This window comes from Erpetoichthys calabaricus, chromosome 2 (assembly GCF_900747795.2).
Source record: "Erpetoichthys calabaricus chromosome 2, fErpCal1.3, whole genome shotgun sequence".
Classification (NCBI taxonomy): Eukaryota; Metazoa; Chordata; class Cladistia; order Polypteriformes; family Polypteridae; genus Erpetoichthys; species Erpetoichthys calabaricus.
Genome location: NC_041395.2, coordinates 23,849,684 through 23,873,945, shown reverse-complemented (window position 1 = coordinate 23,873,945; position 24,262 = coordinate 23,849,684). Strand labels below are relative to the sequence as shown.

General features: G+C 41.6%; 2 protein-coding genes across 4 annotated transcripts in view; both read right to left on the bottom strand.

The window, feature by feature from the left end:
* mrpl23 (mitochondrial ribosomal protein L23) overlaps window positions 1-24,262 on the bottom strand; it is an 873,401-nt gene that overhangs the window by 113,075 nt on the left and 736,064 nt on the right. The gene's annotated exons all lie outside the window — the stretch shown is intronic.
* Window positions 22,728-24,262, bottom strand: part of th (tyrosine hydroxylase) — a 67,965-nt gene continuing 66,430 nt past the window's right edge. For both annotated transcript variants that reach the window (XM_028791086.2, XM_051923612.1), the window contains one exon: window positions 22,728-23,947. In XM_028791086.2, coding sequence (XP_028646919.1) covers window positions 23,788-23,947 — 160 coding nt within the window. In that variant the 3' untranslated portion in view covers window positions 22,728-23,787. The remainder of the gene's footprint in view (window positions 23,948-24,262) is intronic.

Here is a 24,262-nt window from a genome sequence, read left to right as displayed (position 1 = left end):
CCCAAGTGTCTGGACCAGGCCAAGGGGTCGCCCACATAACACCTGGCTGCGGCAGAAAGAGGGTCATTTCCGGAGGGTGGGACTGGACCACGTGTCTGCCTGGAGGATTGCAAACTGGGATCCCAAGTTGTTTCATCGTGCAGTGGGTGCAGCAACGCACTGTACCAATGCATGCTCCCCAACTTGACTTTGACTTGACTTGTAAGTGTACTCATCAAGTTCATTACCGGGTTCATCTACTGTTGTACTTTAAGATTAACACATGCATATATAGCGATACGCATACACACAGAACCTAATGAATGACAAACACGCAGCTGGTTAACCTCTAGCACTTTAAACCACACAAGTGCCTTAGGAATAACACAGCCTGTCACTCTCTCAGCACTTCAAGAGACTTACTTATTATCGGCACAAACAACATATGATGCTTTAATGATAACTCAGACCTAAATGTTACTTTTGGTCTACAAGAATACATTTAAACATACAAAGGCTCAGCACTCTTGACTATAGGCCATTTATCAGCCAGGAATGCCTTACTTTACATACTGTTCCCTACTTTTTGGTGGAGCTCTCACCCTCAGCCCTTAGTAAACCTCACAGCACACAGGGAATGGCAAATTCCGGCTGACCATGTGCTCAAAGAAATCTAACTTACAGTATTACTTCAATCACTCTATAGACATTAAGACAAAGCACAGAAAGTTAAAAGCAGCATGGTTTTTATTACAGGAATAATAATAATAATACCACTGGAACAAAGAATCATAGAAAATAGGGCTGATAGAAAAGCCTGGATATATATAGTCTTTAGAGAAAGCTTACGAAAAAGTAAAGATGACAAGGATGAATATTGCAGGCAGCTTGTGATCTAGCACTCGTAGTTGTTCATGATGCTTTTCTGACAACCAGATGGAAACGGCTGCACGTTGCCGGCACCCTGTTCTGACGTCTTCATTCCTTCTTCTTCCTCCCTCCTTCCTTACTATATCGCTCCTCAGACGATGCAAATTTATTCTAAAATTCTACCGGGGGGTTTTGCAAGATATGATTGTTAGATATTCTAACTGGCTGGCTGTCAATATGATGAATGAATCCACTAGTCCGTTTTCCCAAAAAAATAAAACCTTTTCATGTTCTCTGAGGTGTCATTATGTCTTCCTTTCCCAGGCTGTAAAATAATTAGATGTCCATCCTTTCTCAGGTTATCTCAGGTTATAAAGTAATTGTTAGCCTGAGCCACCAGCATGTCTTCTTTTCTTTGTTGGAACAGCTGTTATAAAAGTGATGTATAACTGGGAAGAAGACATGCTTTGATTTGTCCTGAAAGTACTTCATCTGTTGTCCTGTCTTGAACAAAATATAATGGAAATATAAACCGAAATGTACAGATTTTGTACCCCACAACATCAAGGGTTAAAAACACCTTATCCTTTACTGTAGTTCATGAACTACATTTTATGTGAATAATTATTTATTGACAGTGGTGTTTTAGTAGTTTATTTGCAGATGTAGGTATTTATAGTAGGTTTAGAAATAGCAAAGGGGAGTTTAGATGTGGCTGAACCTCAGTCATCGGAATGTAGAGGAGTGTGTGTGAGATGTCTTGCGCTCTGCACTGTCACAGCCTTCTCGGTGTCGTGGGCCTTAAATGCAACAAAACACTACCTGAGAGAGGGGGCCCATCTGATGACCTTGATGATTCTCCTGAGTGACTGTTTGTGGTATAGTGGGTCCACAGCTCTGATCCATGTCGGGGTGTTTGGCCGACACACGGGGGCCGACGGTTGTGGTCACTTTTGCTGAGCGCTTGTATGGAGCAGGAGTGACCGGGAGAAGGTTGGCTTGCCGCAGCGAAGGCAGCAGGAGCTCGAGATTTGGAGTGGATCCCCAGCATGAGTGTCCTGGCTGTTGGGGGAAGCCAAGTCTCAGTCTGGCAGGGGCTGAACGAAGCTAGGGATCGGGAACCACCAGACCAGTCGAGTGAAGAAGGTCAGCTGCAGGTAGGGTGACTCCCTTGGTGCATAGCCTGGATGGGAAAAGCAGGGGAGTCACCAGTAAAAGAAGGCACCAGGTATTGTTTTAAAAGACTGCTTCCAGCCATTGTTTTTAACTTCATTTTTATGGATCTATCTATATGATTTTTAACCTCCACATTTTTCACTTGCTCTTAAAGGATTATTTATTGAACGTTATGCACTGCACTTATTTATTTGGACACTGTTTTTGGTTTTGTTTTTAATAAAAGCACTTTGCACTTATTGCACCATCCCCTTGCTTAGTTGTTGATGTCTTCACTGTCTAGCTCATCGGTGACATTACTGACGGTGTCAGTTTCAAGTGCTCCCCAGAAGCCTAGATGGGAGCATGGAGTAGAACCCTCATCGTCTCATTAGTTCAGCCCAATTGCAATAATAGCATAGTATAGTGTACAGCAGAATAAAAGTACAGCACTGTAAAGGTAGGGAGGACCTCCTCTGAGTCAGCTGTCTGGTGCAATACATTATGTATGTATTTGAATTTGGGGCCCTGAAGCTTGAACTGTTATAGGGGCCCCTTCACAACCAGCATCAAGGTCTGGTTAACCACTGTTATCTTCTTCAATGGGGCTGTTCCATGACAGATCACCACAATTTATTTTAAATTTAGCCATTACATCTCAGATTTTGATTAAAATTGCTGTCGTAGTGAATTACACTATTTTATTAACATTATTATCAATTAAAAAAAACTCTTCTCATGCAGTGAACACCCAAGTTTTAAGCAATGTGAACTAAAGTCACTTCTGGGGCCCCTCTAGGATTAGGGGCATGAAGCTTAAGCTTCATTAGTATTATAGTAGACTCACCCCTGCACCTCTGACAACACCTAGCCTCTTTTAGATAACCATCTTGCTTCCTTGAGAAGAAGAAAATGATTAACATGTTTTGACCCTACATTGTGGCAAACAGATGCAATTTCAGAGGTCTTCTTTTTATATCTTTATCTTTTCTTTTCTTATCTTTTCTATCTGTTCTTTATATATGGTCTCCAGGACTCTGAACAAATCCAAATCGTATTATGCGATATCATCTACTGTTGAATTCTACTCTGCACTTGTAATATTTCTATTGCACTATTATATTGTATTGAAGATTACTTGTGTTCTGTTCTGTGTATTGTATTGTATTTAACCCCCTTTTTTGACACCCACTGCACACCCCAACCTACCTGGAAAGGGATCTCTCTTTGAAGGTTTCTTCCATTTTTTTGGGAGTGTTTCCTTGTCTTCTTACAGAGTCAAGGCTGGGGAGCTGTCAAAAAGCAGGGCCTGTTAAAGCCCATTGTGGAACTTCTTGTGTGATTTTGGGCTATACAAAAATAAATTGTATTGTATTGTATATCCTTAACCATTTTTAGGTGTATTAGTGTAAAATGTACAAAGACCCTATTGCGAAAACCCAGGCCAGTCTATCTGTCCATTTGTCTGCCTATCCACATGAAACAACCCAGCCCCCTATTTACCAATTTTGTTGAGATGTGACAGGCTTGTTCTTTCAAGAAATTTGTCGAGACAGTTCAGTTTTGGTTGTGATATCTCAAACAGAACACACTGTAAAAAGTTTTAAAATTTAGAAAATTCCCATTGAAAAGCATTGTCTCGTTCATCTTAAAATGGAATAACGCTCGGTGTGACTTCAAGTTTACTGTTTCAGTTTTACCTTGAGGGTGGTTGCTTGAACTTGTATATTTTGTGTATATTTCTCTTTTACTTGTTTGTCAGATGCAGAGATGCCCAATGCAAATAAGTCAAAGGCCGGTCAGAGCGTTTTGCAAACATCTCACACAGCAGCGCCCTTTATGTTCCTGCTTTTGGTATCTTAATTAATAGACTACCAAAACTCAGTTCTCTACGGAGCCTCATAGGTGTCAAGCAAAAAAAAAAAAAACTAACTGTATGTGTATATGTATTGTCACAAGTGGCTGGGGGACAGACCCAGCCGGGACGCCTGGAAGGACCCAGGGCATCCCTGGAAGTATCATCCTCCATGTTCCCGGGTGTGGCGGAAGTAAATGTTTCCTGGGCTCTCTGAGACTAGGGGCACCCCCTGGCAGTGGCCACGGACAACAATGGGCTTGAGCCTCCTTGCTCCTCTCCCGTGGTCCTCTCCAGATCCAGGGCAGTTGCCCCCTCATGGCCCAGAGGACAAATACGCCACCTCCCAGTCCTTCCAGGTGTCCCGGCTGAGTCTGTCCCCCAGTTGCTTGTGACAGTATATATTAAGTATGTATGTATATATTATACAAGGGAGAGACCCAAAAATAACCGGAATTTTGTTGTTGTTAGGTTATTTATTTATTTCCGGTTATTTTTGGGTCCCCCCTCGAATATAATAAGGGGGATGTGCAGGACTGTAGTAACTTCAGGGGGATAAAATTGATGAGCTACAGCATGAAGTTATGGGAAAGAGTAGTGGAAGCTCGGTTATGAATGGAGGTGATGATTAGTGAGCAGCAGTATGGTTTCATGCCAAGACAGAGCACCACAGATGTGATGTTTGCTCTGAGGATGTTGATGGAGAAGTATAGAGAAGGCCAGAAGGAGTTGTATTGCGTCTTTGTGGACCTGGAGAAAGCATATGACAGGGTGCCTCGAGAGGAGCTGTGGTATTGTATGATGGAAGTCGGGAGTGGCAGAGAAGTATGCAAGAGTTGTACAGGATATGTACTTGGGAAGTGTGACAGTAGTGAGGTCTGCGGTAGGAGTGACGGATGCATTAAAATTGGAGATGGGATTACATCAGGGATCGGCTCTGAGCCCTTTCTTATTAGCAGTAGTGATGGACAGGTTGACAGACAAGATTAGACAGGAGTCCCCATGGACTATGATGTTTGCTGATGACATTGTGATCTGTAGCAAGAGTAGGGAGCTGGTTGAGGAGACCCTGGAGAGGTGGAGATATGCTCTAGAGAGGAGAGGAATGAAGGTCAGTAGGAACAAGACAGAATACATGTGTGTAAATGAGAGGGAGGTCAGTGGAATGGTGAGAATGCAGAGAGTAGAGTTGGCGAAGGTGGATGAGTTTAAATACTTGGGATCAACAGTACAGAGTAATGGGAATTGTGGAAGAGAGGTGAAAAAGAGAGTGCAGGCAGGGTAGAATGGGTGGAGAAGAGTGTCAGGAGTAATTTGTGACAGACGGGTATCAGCAAGAGTGAAAGGGAAGGTCTATAGGACGGTAGTGAGACCAGCTATGTTATATGGGTTGGAGACGGTGGCACTGACCAAAAAGCAGGAGACAGAGCTGGAGGTGGCAGGGTTAAAGATGCTAAGATTTTCATTGGGTGTGATGAGGATGGACAGGATTAGAAATGAAGACATTAGAGGGTCAGCTCAGGTTGGATGGCCAGGGGACAAAGTCAGAGAGGCGAGATTGCCTTGGTTTGGACATGTGCAGAGGAGAGATGTTGAGTATATTGGGAGAAGGATGCTAAGGATAGAGCTGCCAGGTAAAAGGGAAAGAGGAAGGCCTAAGAGAAGGTTTATGGATGTGGTGAGATAGGACATGCAGGTGATGGGTGTAACAGAACAAGATGCAGAGGACAGAAAGATATGGAAGAAGATGATCTGCTGTGGCAACCCCTAACAGGAGCAGCCGAAAGAAGAAGAAGAAGATGTGTATATGTATATATATATATTTTATATATAAAATCATCATCATCATATAATATATAATAAAATAAAATACTATATCCCTCCCTTGTGGTACAGCGGAAATTCGAAGAGGAAGCAAGACAAAATGACACTAAAGAAGGGATGCACTTAGCTTCTTTTAATACCAGCTCATAAAAATAATATGAAGGAAGCTCCTGGAAAAGCATGATGTAGTACTGGGGCTCCTGGCAGTTGGCTTTGTCCTGTTCTAGGGTGCAAGAAGAAATGTCTTAGGCACAGGCAGGAGTGATGTGTTCCATCCGTCTGTAAGTGAGCTTAAATTTTCAGTGCAGTTGCCAGAGCTTTTATACTTTTCGTAGTGCTTGGTTCCAAAATAAGAACATACAATCACTAGAAAATGGAATTCAATCTTTACTATCCATCCATCCATTTTCCAATCCGCTGAATCCGAACACAGGGTCATGGGGGGTCTGCTGGAGCCAATCCCAGCCAACACAGGGCAGGAACCAATCCCGGGCAGGGTGCCAACCCACTGCAGGACACACACAAACACACACTAGGGCCAATTTAGAATCGCCAATCTACCTAAACTGCATGTCTTTGGACTGTGGGAGGAAACCGGAGTGCCCGGAGGAAACCCACGCAGACACGGGGAGAACATGCAAACTCCACGCAGGGAGGACCCGGGAAGTGAACCCAGGTCCGCCAACTGCAAGGCAGCAGCGCTACCCACTGCACCACCATGCCGCCCCAATCTTTACTAGCACAGTTCAATTTTAAATAGCACACAGTAACTACCGACCATAAATTGACCATCAGCAAACAAGGAGCATGCCAGCATCCTTTTAATAACCTGTTTGAGCTGCGCCGTTTGTCTCTCCTTATCTCTGTTTCTTGCGCTTCCTGTCAGCTCGCCTACACTGTTTAAAGGTTTCAGCTGTGTCTATTCATGGCCTCAGTTACCATTCTTAAGGTAAAAATATGTAATGTGGAATAAAACTCAGAGATCACAGAGGCACACTACAGACCTTTGGCTACATAAGGAAGTTGGAGTCTGCGCCAGCAATTATCAGGCATAGACCAGGAATGGTCCCCGGCTATGGTGCCAGTCCATCACAGGGTGAACACACACACACACACATGCACACACACAGTTTGGCATCACCAGTTTGCTATTTTATTATTTGAGTGCACATTTATCTATTGTTACAAGCCACGGCAATACATAACTGCTACAGAAAGCAAATTACAGTAACAAAAGTAAAATTATAACAGAAAAGAACTTGGCGCTTGGGAGCTTTTACTTGTCATAAGTTCACCCACAATGGGGGCAGTAAGCAGCCAAGCAAACAAGAAATGTATTCTTACCTCAAGTAAAATAACTCCAAGAATGTATGATAAAATAGTTGTTTCTAGTTTTCTTTTGTTATCTCAAAGATGTCTCATAAACTGGAAGGCATATTTTCTTAAATTGAAACCTTATTGGACATATTCGATAAGTTTTGAGGCTTTTCCACCCACCTACGTACCCTCAAGCCCCATTGTAAGCCACAAGAACAAACAATGTATTTTTAAAATTTACAAACTGTAGCAGCGTTTGTCCCAAATTACCAAAGTTCTGCTGCTTTTAGTTTGCTTCATAGGATGGTTCTGGTAATAATTTGATATGTGTTCAAATAATTCCACAGACCAAGTATCTTTCTTTAAAAAGTTTTAGTAAAATTCAAAGCAAAATAGTTCACACAAAAAGTAGAGAAAAAAAATGATATTAAAGAAAAGAAAAGTTATTGTTTAAGAAAAGTTCTTTTTAAGGATTTTTTTCTTCTTTCATTTCTCTCAGTTTGGTCATACAGTCGTAATTTAAGCACATTAAACATAGTCAGAAAACTGTATGCCATCTCCTATTTGCAAACATATCTAACAGTCCATGCTAATAGTGAGACTATTTCCTAACTGGCTTAATTGACTCTCTGTTTTACAGATATACCGTGAAAGTTCTATTTCTTGTTAACTTACAGAGGGAATAAGAGTCTATGGCGTAGCAATGGATTGTGCAGATTGTGCAAAGCACAAGGGCCTACGAGCTTTGGGAGAGCCCACTCGGGGCTGTATAGATTTTTAAAAAAATTTGAATAACTTAAATCACTTGCACAGTTCATTGCGTTAATAATTCACAGTTTCAGTGGCTTACTTACACCATCACCGGCAAGTCCAATCCAGTTCATGATGATATTACGGCAGGAAGAGGCGAGTCCAGGGGGATGGACACCGGAAGTGATGTCAGAGGTTGTGGTGCTGTCAATCATCCAGTCTGTAGAGGGAGGAAGATAACAGCTGTGGTGTAGCAATGGATTGTGCAGATTGTCCAAAGCAAAGGGCCTACAAGCTTGGAGGGGCCCACTTTGGGCTGTATAGATTTAAAAAAAAATAGAATACAGTAATCCCTCGCTACTTCGCGGTTCACTTTTTGCTGATTCACGATTTCGCGGGTTTTTAAATACAAGTGATTGCCTGCCTATCGCGGAAGTTATGTTCCAGACCCATCAGCAACATCAGAAAATCCGCGATATAGAAAGACCATATAAATAAACATTTTTATAGTTTAAGCCTTAAAATACCCATCCTACATGCTTTAAACACATGTAAACTTATAAAACACACTTTTTAACACATATGATATGTGGATGTCGGGCTAAGGATATGAGTAACATCTCACTATTATAAAACATTTTAACTTCACGCAAGACAAGACAGTGAGACAGGAAAATACAAGGCTTTAAAATTATTGACACGCAGAGCGACAAGCAGCACAAAGCCAGCACAAAGTCCACTTCTCCTTAGCGTTCATTCAGCTCCCCACCCTCTTGACAATGCGAAGTAGCAGGAGCGTACTGCGCCTCCGGGGTGGGGGGGTTTGAGCGAACGTGCGTTCAGCCCTCACACCCCCACACACACACTCCTCCTCCTTCTGAACGCGCAGAGGGACAAGCAGGCATTTTGGCAGAAGCAGCACAAAGTCCATTTCTGCTCAGCGTGAGTTCAGCTGCCCCCCTTCACAAAGCGAGTGCAGACACATCGACGTCTGATCGCTGCGTGCAGTGTGCAGTGTTGGTCTGCGGTGTTTAAGAATGTAGAAAGTGTTTAAGAGCATAGGAAGTGTTTATAAGAGTGTGGGAAAGGTTAACAAGAGAGTGGGAAGGGTTTATAAAGCCTTAAAATATGTATAAATAATAAATTAAATATAGGTCGCTACTTCGCGGATTTTCACCTATCGCGGGGGGCTCTGGAACGTAACCCCCGCGATAGGTGAGGGATGACTGTAACTTAAATTACTTACACAGTTCATTGCATTAATAATAAACAGTTTCAGTGACATGTTTGCACCATCACTAGGCAAGTCCAATCCAGTCCATGATGATATTACGTATTCGGCAGGCCTACAGTTTACACAAATTTAGACTTAGTAGTTTGAAGGCTCTGAGCCAAATCGGAGGCACAACACATCCTAGTCCGCCTTACAGGGAAGTGCACATTCCCAAATTTGGCCACCTTTGGCATAGTAGTATCCTGTCAGGCGGTGTTGTTGTTTTAATTTGTTACAAATTGAAATTCCTTCATTTTATAGCACAGAACAGTTTCTACAGTACTTTCTAGCTTACGTTACATTTTAATCATCTTCCTTCAAAAAGTTGTCTTGTAAAAGCAAGCGGGTCCACATCTTATATATATTTATGTACTACTACTACTACCCACATCTCCCACATTCCATTCCCACAATTTATTTTATTTTTGCTACCTTACAGCTGCTGTAATAAAGCGACTAAAAAAGTTATTTCAAATTCCATTTAGAGAGCCGGTTTGTTTGTGACCAGCATGTGATCTGATAGTGTCACGGTGGTGGACACCACTGCCCAGCTGGCCCCTAGGATAGTTGCGAGTAAATTACTAACAGTTATGCTAGTCAGGAGGGGCCCACCTCAGGGCGCTGCACAGGGGCCTTCAGCAAGCTAGCTACACCACTGAAAAGACTATACCATATTCTCTCTCTCTCTCTCTCTATATATATATACCAGTAATGGCACACTGCTGTAATGATAATGTGCAGTGAATACACTTAACTTGAGCATTCCTAGTTTCATCCTCTTTCTCTGTACGTTTATCATTCATTTGCTCAGAGGTTGATGCGCTTGCTGCTTCCTGAGCAGATCTTCTTTTCTCCACCCTAGCGGCCCGCTTCTTCTCGTCTTTTGTTGGCATCTTTTCGCGTTAAAACTGATTCAGTCTGTTTTTGTGTTGCAATTACTTAGTATGTTTTTCTTAACTTTTCACTTAAGTTGGCACGTAAGTCTTCAATCTGCCTCAAGAATGATTTAAGATATGAAGAGGTAGGGGAATTGACAGCAAAGGTGGTAGGGAAGAGAACAGCGCCTGTACACATGTGCTGCACGGCTGCCCTGCTGGCCGCTGCCGAGAGTTGATTCTACAATAAAATAAAATAAAAATAAAAAGAGTAATAAAAATCATCACCCCAAAAGCGGACAAAAGAGGTCACGTAGTATATGTGTATCAAATTTCAGGTCAATAGATCAAACAGTTTGCAAGCTACAGGTCATTTAAAATCCTGGACAGACAAACAGACAGCCACGGTAGTGTATTATATAAGAAAATGAGAAAATTATATTCCATCAAAATTAATCAAACACTTACATGAATTTAATATTAGACATTAACTTTCTAGGATTGGCTCTTACACTTCCAGCCCCTAATTGTTTATGCAGGAGCAGAGACAATTACTATATTTTACTTAAATAAACTATTCTCATACTCTAAATATTATTTTCAAACAACTAGCAAATAACTGCAAACAAACATTTAAAAAATTTCTTATTTCAATTGTTTGTTGTAGCAGGCAGAGTTTATTTCTAGGGTCTGTCCAGTGTGCAGGTTCTGGTTTGCATGCAAACTCTTCTGACTACACGTTTGGCATCTGGCATGGTGTTAATGACTCGAACCATTACCCAAGAGTTGTGGTGTGCAACATCGTCTACTATTAAAGCAATGTCCCCTGGTCCATCCATGGATATGCCTCCCCAGACCATCACTGACCCACCACCATACCGGTCATTCTGAGTGATGTTACAGGCAGCATAATGTTCTTCACGGCTTCTTCAGACCCTTTCACGTCTGTCCCATGTGCTCAGGGTTAAGGTTAAGGTTTCTTTATTTAGTCATGTTTACACAAGAAAACTTGAAATTTGCCTTCTTGGTTGCATCTAATAACAGACAGAATTAAATAAAACAGACAAATAGAAATAAGAAAGGTTGAGGTAAGGCAGTTAGATAATACATATTTACACCCAAAAAAAAAAACCTGCTCTCATCTGTGAAAAGCACAGGGCGCCAGTGGTGGACCTGCCAATTCTGGTACTCTATGGCAAATGCCAATTGAGCTACACGGTGCCAGGCGGGCAGTGAGCACAGGGCCCAGTAGAGGACGTTGGGCCCTAAAGCCACCCTCATTAAGTCTGTTTCTGATTGTGTGGTCAGAGACATTCACACCAGTGGACTGCTGGAGTTCATTTTGTAGGGCTCTGGCATTGCTCATCCTGTTCCTCTTTGCCCAAAGGAGTAGATATCAGTCCTGATGATGGGTTAAGGACCTTCTACGGCCCTGTCCAGCTCTCCTAGAGTACTTGCCTGTCTCCTGGAATCTCCTCCATGCCTTTGAGACTGTGCTGGGAGACACAGCAAACCTTCTGGCAATGGCATGTATTGATGTGCCATCCTGGAGAAGTTGGACTAACTGTGCCACTTAGGGTGCAGGTATCGCCTCGTGCTACCAGTAGTGACACTGACCGTAGCCAAATGCAAAACGAGTGACAAAACAGATGAGGAGGGAAAAATGTCAGTGGCCTCCCTCCACCTGTGAAACCATTCATTCCTGTTTTGGGGGTCGTCTCATTGTTGAACTCTCTAGTGCACCAAAGCAGCTGAAACTGATGAACAAGCCGATCTGCTACTTAACTGACCAGATCAACAATAATAATAATAATAATTCATTACATTTATATAGCGCTTTTCTCAATACTCAAAGCGCTATCCACACAGGGAGGAACCGGGAAGCGAACCCACAATCTTCCACAGTCTCCTTACTGCAAAGCAGAAGCACTACCACTACGCCACCTGTGAGGATAGCCCGGAAGTTTCATTGACTTGATGCTATACTCTCATTAAAAAGTGTTCCTTTAATTTTTTGAGCAGTATATATACTATGATTGTGAATAAACAACTTTGACTTGAAAAATATCAAACTTATCATTTGAGCTAGTCTTTTAAATCTTTTTCACTTTTTTTCCAAAAATGTATTTATTATAAGCAGCATGGTGGCGCTGCTGCCTCGCAGTTAGGAGACCTGGGTTTGCTTCCCGGTCCTCCCTACGTGGAGTTTGCATGTTCTCCCTGTGTTTTCATGGGTTTCCTCCGGGTGCTCCGGTTTCCTCCCACAGTCCAAAGACATGCAGGTTAGGTGCATTAGCGGTCCTAATTTGTCCCTAGTGTGTGCTTGGTGTGTGTGTGTGTGTGTGCCCTGTGGTGGGCTTGTGCCCTACCCAGGGATTTGTTCTTGCCTTGCGTCCTGTGTTGGCTGGGATTGGCTCCAGCAGACCCCTGTGTTAGGATTTAGCGGGATGGATGGATGTATTTATTTTGTTCATTGTTCTGGGGATGTACTATATCACAGCAGAGTTGTATTATAAAGGCTGTTTTGCAATACACATTTAATATGCGTTTTATGTTACAACTCATGAATAGTAAGGATAAAACATATATGCAGTTTGACTGATGCAAGGCTGGTTTAAGACCCTCACAGTCCCCTGCATGTGGAAGCTTAAGAGGCCACCCAAACCTTACCTCACTACTCCACTAGCCACATGTATATACTCACATATTATAAATATGACATATGTCAGTAGTGAATGAGGTACAAGGACTGAAGTTAAAAAAAAATCCACAATTATATATCTGGCCAACTTTACCCTCTTTTTTAATTGTTAATGGTGCATTTCAATGAATGTAACATCACATCTATGAGAACTCAACTTTCTCCTGATAGCACATTTTCAAAGAGGCTATGCCATTTTGTGGCAAAAATTTGATACGAAACTGAACATTTTAGGTGTGCTTATTTGCACCATATAAAATAAAAACAGTTTGTTCAGGTATGACGTGGTCTGGTGTGTGTTATTTCCTGCAGTGTCCTCGATGTTGGTGTTACGAGATGGTGTAGAATCAGACTGCTGTTAGACGTGGTAACTTTAGCCTTTTTCTTACCTAACTCTCTGTAAGGTTGGTCTCATTAGTCTCAACTGCAGTATTTATGCTTTATTCAAAATGCCCCTTGAAGTCTTAATTTTGGTTAATTTATTTATTTATTTTTTTGAAATGTCAGGTATAGTTTTCACCAAAACTGCACCTTTTCTGTTCACTGAGCCACTAGGCTCTCCTTTTGAATAATTATCATTTGTTTGGAGTTTCTCCCTATTGCAACATTGTAAGATATCGATGTGATCTCACAAAAGTGACCTGTTAGACACCCCTTCTGATCATGTCACATCGATATTAGCTAACAGGGAAAGCTTTCTATTTAGGTGTGACTGGATAGGTCTATAATCATGAAGATCAAAGTGAAGTTGGAATTGTAAGCTGGATGTCAGATTGCTGTGAGTGCTGCCACATGCGTGTGCTTAGGGGACAGCTTAAAGACTCTGGTAAAGGTAATAGCCTGCCACTCCAGGGGATGGGACAGTGTACTAATGTCTCTTCACTTCCTCCCTTTGCAGGCCAGGAGGTTTATGGCTTTACCACCACTGACATCACCACTGGAGTCTGTCAACCTGGACCTGCCTCTTTCTGCCAGAGGTCCTCAAAGCTGGAAGATCTGCCCTCTTAAATCAGTTCTGTTCGGAGTTCATGTCTAAAAAGATCTTTCCACAAAGGTTATGCAATTTTCTTTTGTTTTCATTCCATCAGTTATACAGGGTTACCAGGGTGGTACCCCAACTCTTTATCATGGTCTTGTCCTTCTCTCACAGTGCCTGTACTGTAGGTGAACATGTATGGAGCTCCAGAGAGGACATGGGTAGAAAAAATATCTATATTGTGGGAATGATTTACAATTTGTGCACACATTTTCATTAAAAATGTTCCCTCGATTTAGTTAATTTGTGCTTTTATTTAAAATGTTCCCTTGATTTAGTTAGTTTGTGGACCCATTTTAATTAAAATGTTCCCAGAAATTAGTTAATGTGTCAACAAGCATTCTGCTGCTCATGTTGTTGTATACTAAAATAGGGGAAAAGCAATACACCTGTCACTCAATGCTGAGGATGGTATTTCAATGCTGGTTCATACAAAATCTGTTCCTGTTGTCACTAAGATGTCAAAAGCAAAAAAGCACAAAGGTGGCACGGGAGGATAGACTCTAGACCAAACATGTAGAGATAGGTGCGTCATGGTCACAAAGTGCAAGGTAAAGGGTGCACAATGTCTGGGAGCATCAACCCCAGAATTGGAAGTGTTGAACCATTTTCAGATCCTTGCAGAGCTGGATGGTGTCTCCGAAGATTCTGGAATGATAGGTGGGCATGAGGAGCCGAAACGGACCACCTCAAAGCCAGTTCCAAGAAAGAGAGAGGTAGGGACTCAATCATTAGGGGGATTGAAGTGCAGATTTGCTCCAGAAACAGAAAGTCTCGCATGGTGTGTTTCCTTCCAGGTACACAGGTGGGAGACCTCCTTTGAAGGATGGGTAGGTTGTTGGCCAGAATGGGGGTGGATCCAGTTGTTATTGTCCATGTTGGAACAAATGACATACATAAGGTTGGTGTGTTAGTTCTCTGATCCAAATGTAATAAGTTAGGTGCCAGGCTGAGGAGCAGAAGTGACAAGGTAGTCTTCTCTGAAGTTCTCCCTGCGCCAGTCCAGGTTGAAGAGATTAGAATGCTTAAAGTGTGGCTCAAATCTTCATGCATGATGGAAGGATATAGGTTTATGGTACATTGGGACTAACCTTTTGGAACAGATGGGATCTGTTCCACTGCAACAGGTTATATTTGAACCGGAGGGGAACCAATGTATTGGAGAAGCATACGAGTAGGCTAGTCGAGGATTGTTTAAACTAGGAATAGGGGAGGGAGTTTAGGACAGACCAGGTTTAGAACTGTACATGGAGGAACAAACAATAGTGTAAGAATAAAAATGCATAGTAATGTAAATTCTATCCCAACATTTAAATACAAAAGTGAAATGAGTAACACGATTAAAAATAGCTTGCCTTAATGCTAGAAGTATCAAAAATAAAACAAGTGAGTTGGAGTTGTATGTAGTGGAGCATACTTATGATATTATAGCAATAACAGAAACCTGGCTAAATAATAAAGATGGGAATGAGAATAACATAGAGGAATACACATTTTTAGGAAGGATAGACAGGACAGGAAAGGAGGTGGAGTTGCTGTTTATGTCAAACAGAATTTAAATGCAAGTCCTCTTCAATTGGACAATGAGCCCCATCTTAGTGAGGACATCTGGCTTCATCCGGAAAACATTAGGGAAAAAGGCTTTATTTTAGGAGTGTGATATAAACTCTCCAATGCATGCATTAATTTCAATGCACATCTTTTTAGTAATATTAAAAAATGCAAAGTTTTCAGGGGGATATTATAGTCTTTAGGGACTTTAACTAACTTGAATATTAACTGGGATAAGCTTACAAATTATGGAGTACAAAAGCAGGAGCTTTTAGAAATAATCAGCGGCTGTTTTTTAACACAGCATGTTAAAGTACCATCACGGGGTGAAGCCTGTCAAGATTTAGTATTTTGAAATAATCAGGATAGTATTGAGGGTATAGAGGTGACTGAACCATTAGGGTCAAATGACCATAATATCAAACAGTTATCAGTGTTTTGGAAGAGTGTGGATGCATAGACTAAAACTGTTAAGTATAACTTTAGTAGGGCAAATTTTGAGCAGATGTGGCAAAGTCTAAGGAGGATAGACTGGGATACGCTTTTACATGTAAGTGTGGAGACAGTCGAGGAGCAGTGGAACAGGTTTAAAAACATTTTATATACTGTATAATGCAGGACAGGTACATAGCTAAATTTGGATTTAGTAGGAAATAAAAAAAAATCTGCATTGGGTTAATAAAAAATTGAAAAAGAAGCTGCAAAGGAGTATATGATTAATAATTCTAATGTGAAGAGTAGGGGATATGAGAACCATTAATAAGGATATTAGGGAGTCTAAAAAACATTAAGACATTAGCAGATAAGGCGAAAGATAACCCAGAGGTTCTTTCAATATTTTAGTAGTAAAAGAACAGTCAGGGAGGAGATAAAGTGCTTCAGGAATATTAAAGGAGAATTAAAAATTACAGACAGTGAAATAGCAGATGCTCTAAGCTCATATTTTTCTGAGGTCTTCACATATGAGGAAATAAATATCCTCCCAGTGGTAAAAGGGAAGTTTTTTTTACACAGAGAACCACAGAGACATTGAATTAGTTACCAAGTAGTGTGGTAGACAGTAGGACTTTAGGGACTTCCAAAACTTGACTTGATGTTTTATTTAGAATAATTAAGTGGATAGGACTGGTAAGCTTTGTTGGTTTGAATGGCCTGTTCTCAACTACATTGTTCTGTTTTAGTCACTATGACATCACTTTAAACACTCTCCCTCTCTCTTTTTCTTTCTCTCTTTCTATAATGGTTAAGATGATCGATGCGTAATGATGCTTGGAAAACTCAGCCCTAATCCAAAACACTGTCTGGGACATAGGTAATTTAGGGTAATAATAAGTTTACTTATGGACTGTACTGTATATAGCAGCTTAGGGTACTTTGTCAAATTAATGCTACTTCTCTAGCGCCTTCAACACAATCCAACCTCTGCTCCTTAGGGACAAGCTGACAGAGATGGGATTAGATTCATACCTAGTGGCATGGATCGTGGACTATCTTAAAGACAGACCTCAGTATGTGCGTCTTGGGAACTGCACGTCTGACATTGTGGTCAGCAACACAGGAGCGCCACAAGGGACTGTACTTTCTCCGGTCCTGTTCAGCCTATATACATCAGACTTCCAATACAACTCGGAGTCCTGCCATGTGCAAAAGTTCGCTGATGACACTGCTATCGTGGGCTGTATCAGGAATGGGCTGGAGGAGGAGTATAGGGACCTAATCAATGACTTTGTTAAATGGTCCGACTCAAACCACCTACACCTGAACACCAGCAAAACCAAGGAGCTGGTGGTGGATTTTAGGAGGCCCAGACCCCTCATAGACCCAGTGATCATCAGAGGTGACTGTGTGCAGATGGTGCAGACCTATAAATATCTGGGAGTGCAGCTGGATGATAAATTAGACTGGACTGCCAATACTGATGCGCTGTGCAAGAAAGGACAAAGCCGGTTATACTTCCTTAGAAGGCTGGCTTCCTTCAACATCTGCAATAAGATGCTGCAGATGTTCTATCAAACAGTTGTGGCGAGCGCCCTCTTCTACGCAGTGGTGTGCTGGGGAGGCAGCATTAAGAGGAAAGACGCCTCACGCCTGGACAAACTGGTGAGGAAGGCAGGCTCTATTGTTGGCATGGAGCTGGACAGTTTAACATCTGTGGCAGAGCAAAGGGTGCTCAGCAGGCTCCTATCAATTATGGAGAATCCACTGCATCCACTAAATAATGTCATCTCCAGACAGAAGAGCAGCTTCAGCGACAGACTGCTGTCACTGTCCTGCTCCACAGACAGATTGAGGAGATCGTTCCTCCCCCAAACTATGCGACTCTTTAATTCCACCAGGGGGGGTAAACGTTAATATTTAACATTATACATAGTTATTGTCTGTTTTTTTCACCTGTATTATTATCATTCTTTAATTTAATATTATTTATTGTATCAGTATGCTGCTGCTGAAGAATGTGAATTTCCCATTGGGATTAATAAAGTATCTATCTATCTATCTATCTATCTATCTATCTATCTATCTATCTATCTATCTATCTATCTATCTATCTATCTATCTATCTATCTATCTATCTATCTATCTATCTATCTATCTATCTATCTATCTATCTATCTATCTATCTAAAATCAGCAAAATTACAAGGGGACCCACATTTTTGCACAGCTAATTTTTTACATTTGATTTAATTTCATACAACTAAATACTGCTTCACTAAAAATCTTTGTTCGGAAAACATCCCAGTACTCAGATGTTCCTAGGAAATGAAAGACAGACCACTGTTATCTTTTTTGTTGAAAGTAAATTATTATGCAGGCTGAGAGGGGTTCCCAAACTTTTTCATATGACTGTATTATACTGTATTATATTATACTTTTTCATATGACTGCCACCCCGCTGCCTGCGCTTGGGAAAGGAGATCATAACCTGGTTCAGCTTCAGCCTCACTATAAACCAAAAGTTAGAGTCCTACCTACAACCACACGATCATTCAGGAAGTGGACCCTGGAGGCTGAGAATACTCTGAGAGAACTTTTTGGAACTACAGACTGGGATATCCTGCAGGGATCTCATAATGAGAACATTGAGGAAGTTGTTGACTGCACTACTGACTACATCAACTTCTGTATGGACATTGTAGTTCCAGTAAGAACAGTACGCTGCTATGCTAACAACAAGCCATGGATTACAAGTGACATCAAGGGCCTTTTGAATCAGAAGAAAAGGGCTTTTAAAGACGGTGATCAGCATGAGCTCAAGCGCGTGCAGAAGGAACTCCGAGTCCAACTCAGGGCGGCGAAGGAGCAGTACAGGAGAAAGCTGGAGCAGAAGTTGCAGAATAACAGCATGAAGGAAGTGTGGGATGGGATGAAGATCATCACTGGCTGCAGCTCGAAGCGGGGTACCACCATTGAGAGAGACGTGAAGAGAGCAAACCAAATGAACAACTTTTTTAACAGGTTTGACCACCCTAACCCACTCTCACTCTCACCTCGGAGTACTGCACCCTCCACACATCCTTCTGCTGATACCAGCATAGGAAAAACATCCCCACCCATAATAACAACAGCGCAAGTGAGCAGAGAGCTGAGGAGACTTCGTGCCAGCAAAGCAGCGGGTCCAGATGGAGTATCGCCACGACTGCTGAAGGTCTGTGCATCGGAGCTGGGGGGTCCTCTACAGCGCATCTTCAACCTGAGCCTGGAACAGAGGAGAGTCCCGAGGCTTTGGAAAACATCTTGTATCACCCCAGTCCCAAAGGTATCACGTCCTAGTGAGCTGAATGACTTTCGGCCTGTTGCTCTGACATCACATGTGATGAAGACCATGGAGAGGCTGCTGCTTCACCACCTTAGGCCACAGGTTCAACACGCCCTTGACCCTCTGCAGTTTGCATATCAGGAGAAGGTGGGAGCGGAAGATGCCATCATCTATATGCTACACCGATCCCTCTCTCACTTGGACAGAGGCAGTGGTGCTGTAAGAATTATGTTTCTAGACTTCTCTAGCGCCTTCAACACAATCCAACCTCTGCTCCTTAGGGACAAGCTGACAGAGATGGGATTAGATTCATACCTAGTGGCATGGATCGTGGACTATCTTAAAGACAGACCTCAGTATGTGCGTCTTGGGAACTGCACGTCTGACATTGTGGTCAGCAACACAGGAGCGCCACAAGGAACTGTACTTTCTCCGGTCCTGTTCAGCCTATATACATCGGACTTCCAATACAACTCGGAGTCCTGCCATGTGCAAAAGTTCGCTGATGACACTGCTATCGTGGGCTGTATCAGGAATGGGCTGGAGTAGGAGTATAGGGACCTAATCAATGACTTTGTTAAATGGTCCGACTCAAACCACCTACACCTGAACACCAGCAAAACCAAGGAGCTGGTGGTGGATTTTAGGAGGCCCAGACCCCTCATAGACCCAGTGATCATCAAAGGTGACTGTGTGCAGATGGTGCAGACCTATAAATATCTGGGAGTGCAGCTGGATGATAAATTAGACTGGACTGCCAATACTGATGCGCTGTGCAAGAAAGGACAAAGCCGGTTATACTTCCTTAGAAGGCTGGCTTCCTTCAACATCTGCAATAAGATGCTGCAGATGTTCTATCAAACAGTTGTGGCGAGCGCCCTCTTCTACGCAGTGGTGTGCTGGGGAGGCAGCATTAAGAGGAAAGACGCCTCACGCCTGGACAGACTGGTGAGGAAGGCAGGCTCTATTGTCGGCATGGAGCTGGACAGTTTAACATCTGTGGCAGAGCGAAGGGCGCTCAGCAGGCTCCTATCAATTATGGAGAATCCACTGCATCCACTAAATAATGTCATCTCCAGACAGAAGAGCAGCTTCAGCGACAGACTGCTGTCACTGTCCTGCTCCACAGACAGATTGAGGAGATCGTTCCTCCCCCAAACTATGCGACTCTTTAATTCCACCAGGGGGGGTAAACGTTAATATTTAACATTATACATAGTTATTGTCTGTTTTTTTCACCTGTATTATTATCATTCTTTAATTTAATATTATTTATTGTATCAGTATGCTGCTGCTGAAGAATGTGAATTTCCCATCGGGATTAATAAAGTATCTATCTATCTATCTATCTATCTATCTATCTATCTATCTATCTATCTATCTATCTATCTATCTATCTATCTATCTATCTATCTATCTATCTATCTATCTATCTATCTATCTATCTATCTATCTATCAACAGTCTTCCAGCACCTTGCCACTGATCAGTTATAAAGGTAACAACTTCTTTCATGTTAGTATAACCTTTGCCAGTAAAGCCCATTGACCCTGAGAATCCTTTGCAGCTGCAGCTTGTTCATAGTGACACCCTGTAAGGCAAAAGTTGTTACAATGCTGTCATAACTCATTCATAAAACAAAAAAATAGCCTTATCATGGTGTCTCTTATCCATTAAGCTGTCTCTATACAACAATCAGCGCAGCAGGCCTATGCAGAGCATAGGCAAACATATTTAATTGTGAGAAGGTTTTATTTAAAATGTGTGCATAAATTATACAAATCGAGGGCATGTTTTAATTAAAACGTGCCCATGAATTAATTAAATAGAGAAAGAAACATTTTAGTTAAAGCATGCATAAGAATTGTAAACTGTTCCCATGATTTATTTATTTTTTTCTACCCACATGACATTTTTTTCTTGCATATGCTTAGTAGGCCCCTTGCGAGCATGGCCCCAGTGTATGCATCATCAGGGTGGCACTGTAGGGTTGTTAAAATCACATCTTAAGCATACTTTTTTCAATCTGGCTTTTTGTTACATTTTACACCAATCACATTGTTTGATTTTTCTCTTCTCGGTATCAGGTGGCATCTCTGTGTCACCACCTTCTAAACGCAATAACCTGAGGCTGGTGCAAGGAAGAACAACACTGAGGTCCTGACCCTCATGCCTTCTGCACAGGCTGACTCTCTTATTTATTTTATTTTTTTTTATATCTTAGATATACAATAGATTGACCAGAGGAGAATGGGTCAACTTTTGGTAGCAGAAACCCAGGGGTTTTTGTTTCTCCACAAGACTCTTTCTCCTCTCCCTCACTGACCATTGAACCTTTACTATAATTGGGTTATTTGATTACTGTTTGTTCTTGTCTCCACTTACTACCTGTCATGATTTTGTATGATTTTGGGTACTCAGATGCCACCAGTGTTTATTTCCGTCATTAGGTCCGCTTCCAGCATTGCTAGGTATTCTGTCCCTAAATGCCGTATTAGCGAGGCTTCTCTCCAAAGACCCAGTCCACATGGAGTGTGCATCGCCCCACTGGTTGTAGTGAACGTGGACAGATAGTTTTACTCACCAAGAAAGTCAAGGCTGAGAATCCGTATACTTTTAATGTAGATTTCTGGCAAGAAGTCATACAAGCATTAGGATGACCACTCGAAGGTAAAAGGACAATAATTTCCTTAACCTAAAATACAATATGGTGGAAGGTAAAGTAAAGACTAAAGCAGCGCCAATAACAAAAAGGGAGCTAGGGACATACCAATATGTATTATTTAAATAGGGTGTGGGGGTAGGAATGTACCAAACAGTCTAATAATATTATCACAGGCTGCTGTAGCAGCACACTTGGGGTTTGGCCTCTGTGGTCGGGATCCGTGGTTACCCCTTGTGGGATAAAAGGATGGCTAATCCGTATCTGAACTGCGGTAACCAAATCTCTGAAGTATTCAAAGTTTATCATTGTGCCCTTTTCTCTGTCACACACATGCGTATGGGAGGCAGCTAGAGGAGTTATATAATAGTAATATCACACCAGACCAGCGGGTGGCGAGCTGCACAAACCCTCTCTCTCTTCTTCCTCTGCAGACTATCCTCGGGAAATCCCAATAGGTGCTGGCACTTTCGATGACATCACTTCCGGTACCGGTGCCATTGATCATGTTACTTCTGGCACAGACACCAGTGATGATATCACTTCCGGTCCCAGCGACATCACTTCTGATTCCGATCCAGAGGACGTCACTTCTTGTCACGGCCTTTAAAGCCGCCATGTTATCCAACCTGAGTCAGTTCTGTTTTGGACTTCAACCTGAACACAACTCATAAAACTTAACCTTTTGAAGCCAGGGCATAATATATGGGTGGCTGCTCCAAAACTTTTTGATGTACCTGTGTCATTCTTATCACACTCACATGTCCTTTCAATTTTGACCCTGTTGTTCTCTCAACTATGATTATCATCTCTCTTATTGGGCTTCGGATTCATTTCACTTTATACTATCTTTTTGTTTTTGTTTTTTTACATGCATCTCCCATGCCAATTTGCACCACAGAAGGTGCTATATAAATACATTTTGTTATTGTTGTTGCACCCAAGTCACCCTGATGGTAAATCCAGCTATGGATTAATGGCTGACGAGACGGTAAAATTGTGCCTTGCCTCAGGCAGCATTATTTAACACACCGGCTCTGGGCTTCCATTTACTGAATCCTTCTGTTTACATTGTTACGTGACAAGCTCTTAAAGATGACATCCATTCTTGCATATATCTTTTAAAGTTCCATCGTAAGCCCATCTGTCTGTCTTAACATATAATGCCCTTCATTTATTACATCCAACAGCTGTGGGTTTCATGAAATCTTCTTAGGTTACACTTGAACATTTGATCTCCAAGCCCACATACTATACAAATATACAATAGACATGTTGACCAGAAACATTTGCAATAAATATTGTACATTTTATTTCCAGAATAATGGGGATTTTTTTTTGCAATAAGGATATAACATCATGGTGACATATGCTGTACATGAAAACAATTTAACTATTCACTTAGAAAGTAGCAAAATGAATATGTATAAATTACACATAAACAATAACATGAGGAATTGTAAATGGAAATAAAAAAATGTACATATAGTACACATGTCATATATCACATTTAGAGCAGAGGCTGACAGAACACAGAAACATATCTGTTCATTTTGCTACCACTAAAAGCAGAAGTATTGCTATTTTTTCACTATCTCCAACATGTTTTAACATTTGTGACAAGTCGATTTTAAAAGCTCCAAATCCTGTTTCTTTAATCTCTTGTCTGCACTGACATCAAACCACACTGTTCTAGCATTAGGCCATCTCAACTATCCAGTCAGCTACTTAGTGCAGTTAGACTCCTTGTCTTTTAAAAATATTAAATAAATGAGCAAATAAAAGAATTATTATTAAAGATAATTGACAGCACTCTGCTTTTCTGTAGCCGTAAAGAATAACTGCTGTGGGTTCTGTCTTTGGGATTTAGATGTGCTCTGTCAGTTTAGTTTCTTCTTGCTGAAGGATGGCTAAATTGTCAATAAAGGAAACTGATGCTTAAATATCACAGGAAACATACTATGCATTTAGGTAAACTAGCATCTCAATCTCGTTCAAAGCAACTTGCCTGAAAACACTGACAAATGGGTACAAAAATAGTTACAAATGAATTTGACAATTCACACTTTACATTTCACTTCATTTTTTGTGAGTTTCTTTTTCTAGTAAGTCAATCCAGTTACACGACAGTGCAGAATCACAATGCACAGAAGCAAGTGCAAGACATGGCATCATCGTTTTTTAACCTATGATGTTCAGAGCATCAGATAGAACCCGTAATTCATCCTTAACAAACTCAAGGCCCATTTTGACTTTTTGAGGATTATCCAGCACATCAATGCTGTAGGTGTAAGGATCGAACTTGACAGAAAATGGTCTCTTGATATTTGCTGCATAGGCTCTGTGAATCAAGAAAGCAAACTGAAGTCAGCATTTAAAATAGTGCCACCCCTTTCCTTAATCCTTTTTAACCTCTGCTTTTTTGGCACCTCCAAGGTTCTAGTCACGAGAGGCATAATTTTTTCTATTATAATTAAACTAGCCATCCCCAGCAGCTTTGCCCGCATATTAATAAAACAAGACAGTGAGGAGGGCTCTGCCCAGCACCCCACTCCTGAGATCACGCTCCCCCCTCCCTTAGGCCCGTAGCCTCTGTCTCAGATTAGCGCAAATATATCACTCCTGAAAGCGAACTATGATTCTTAGCGCAATGAGA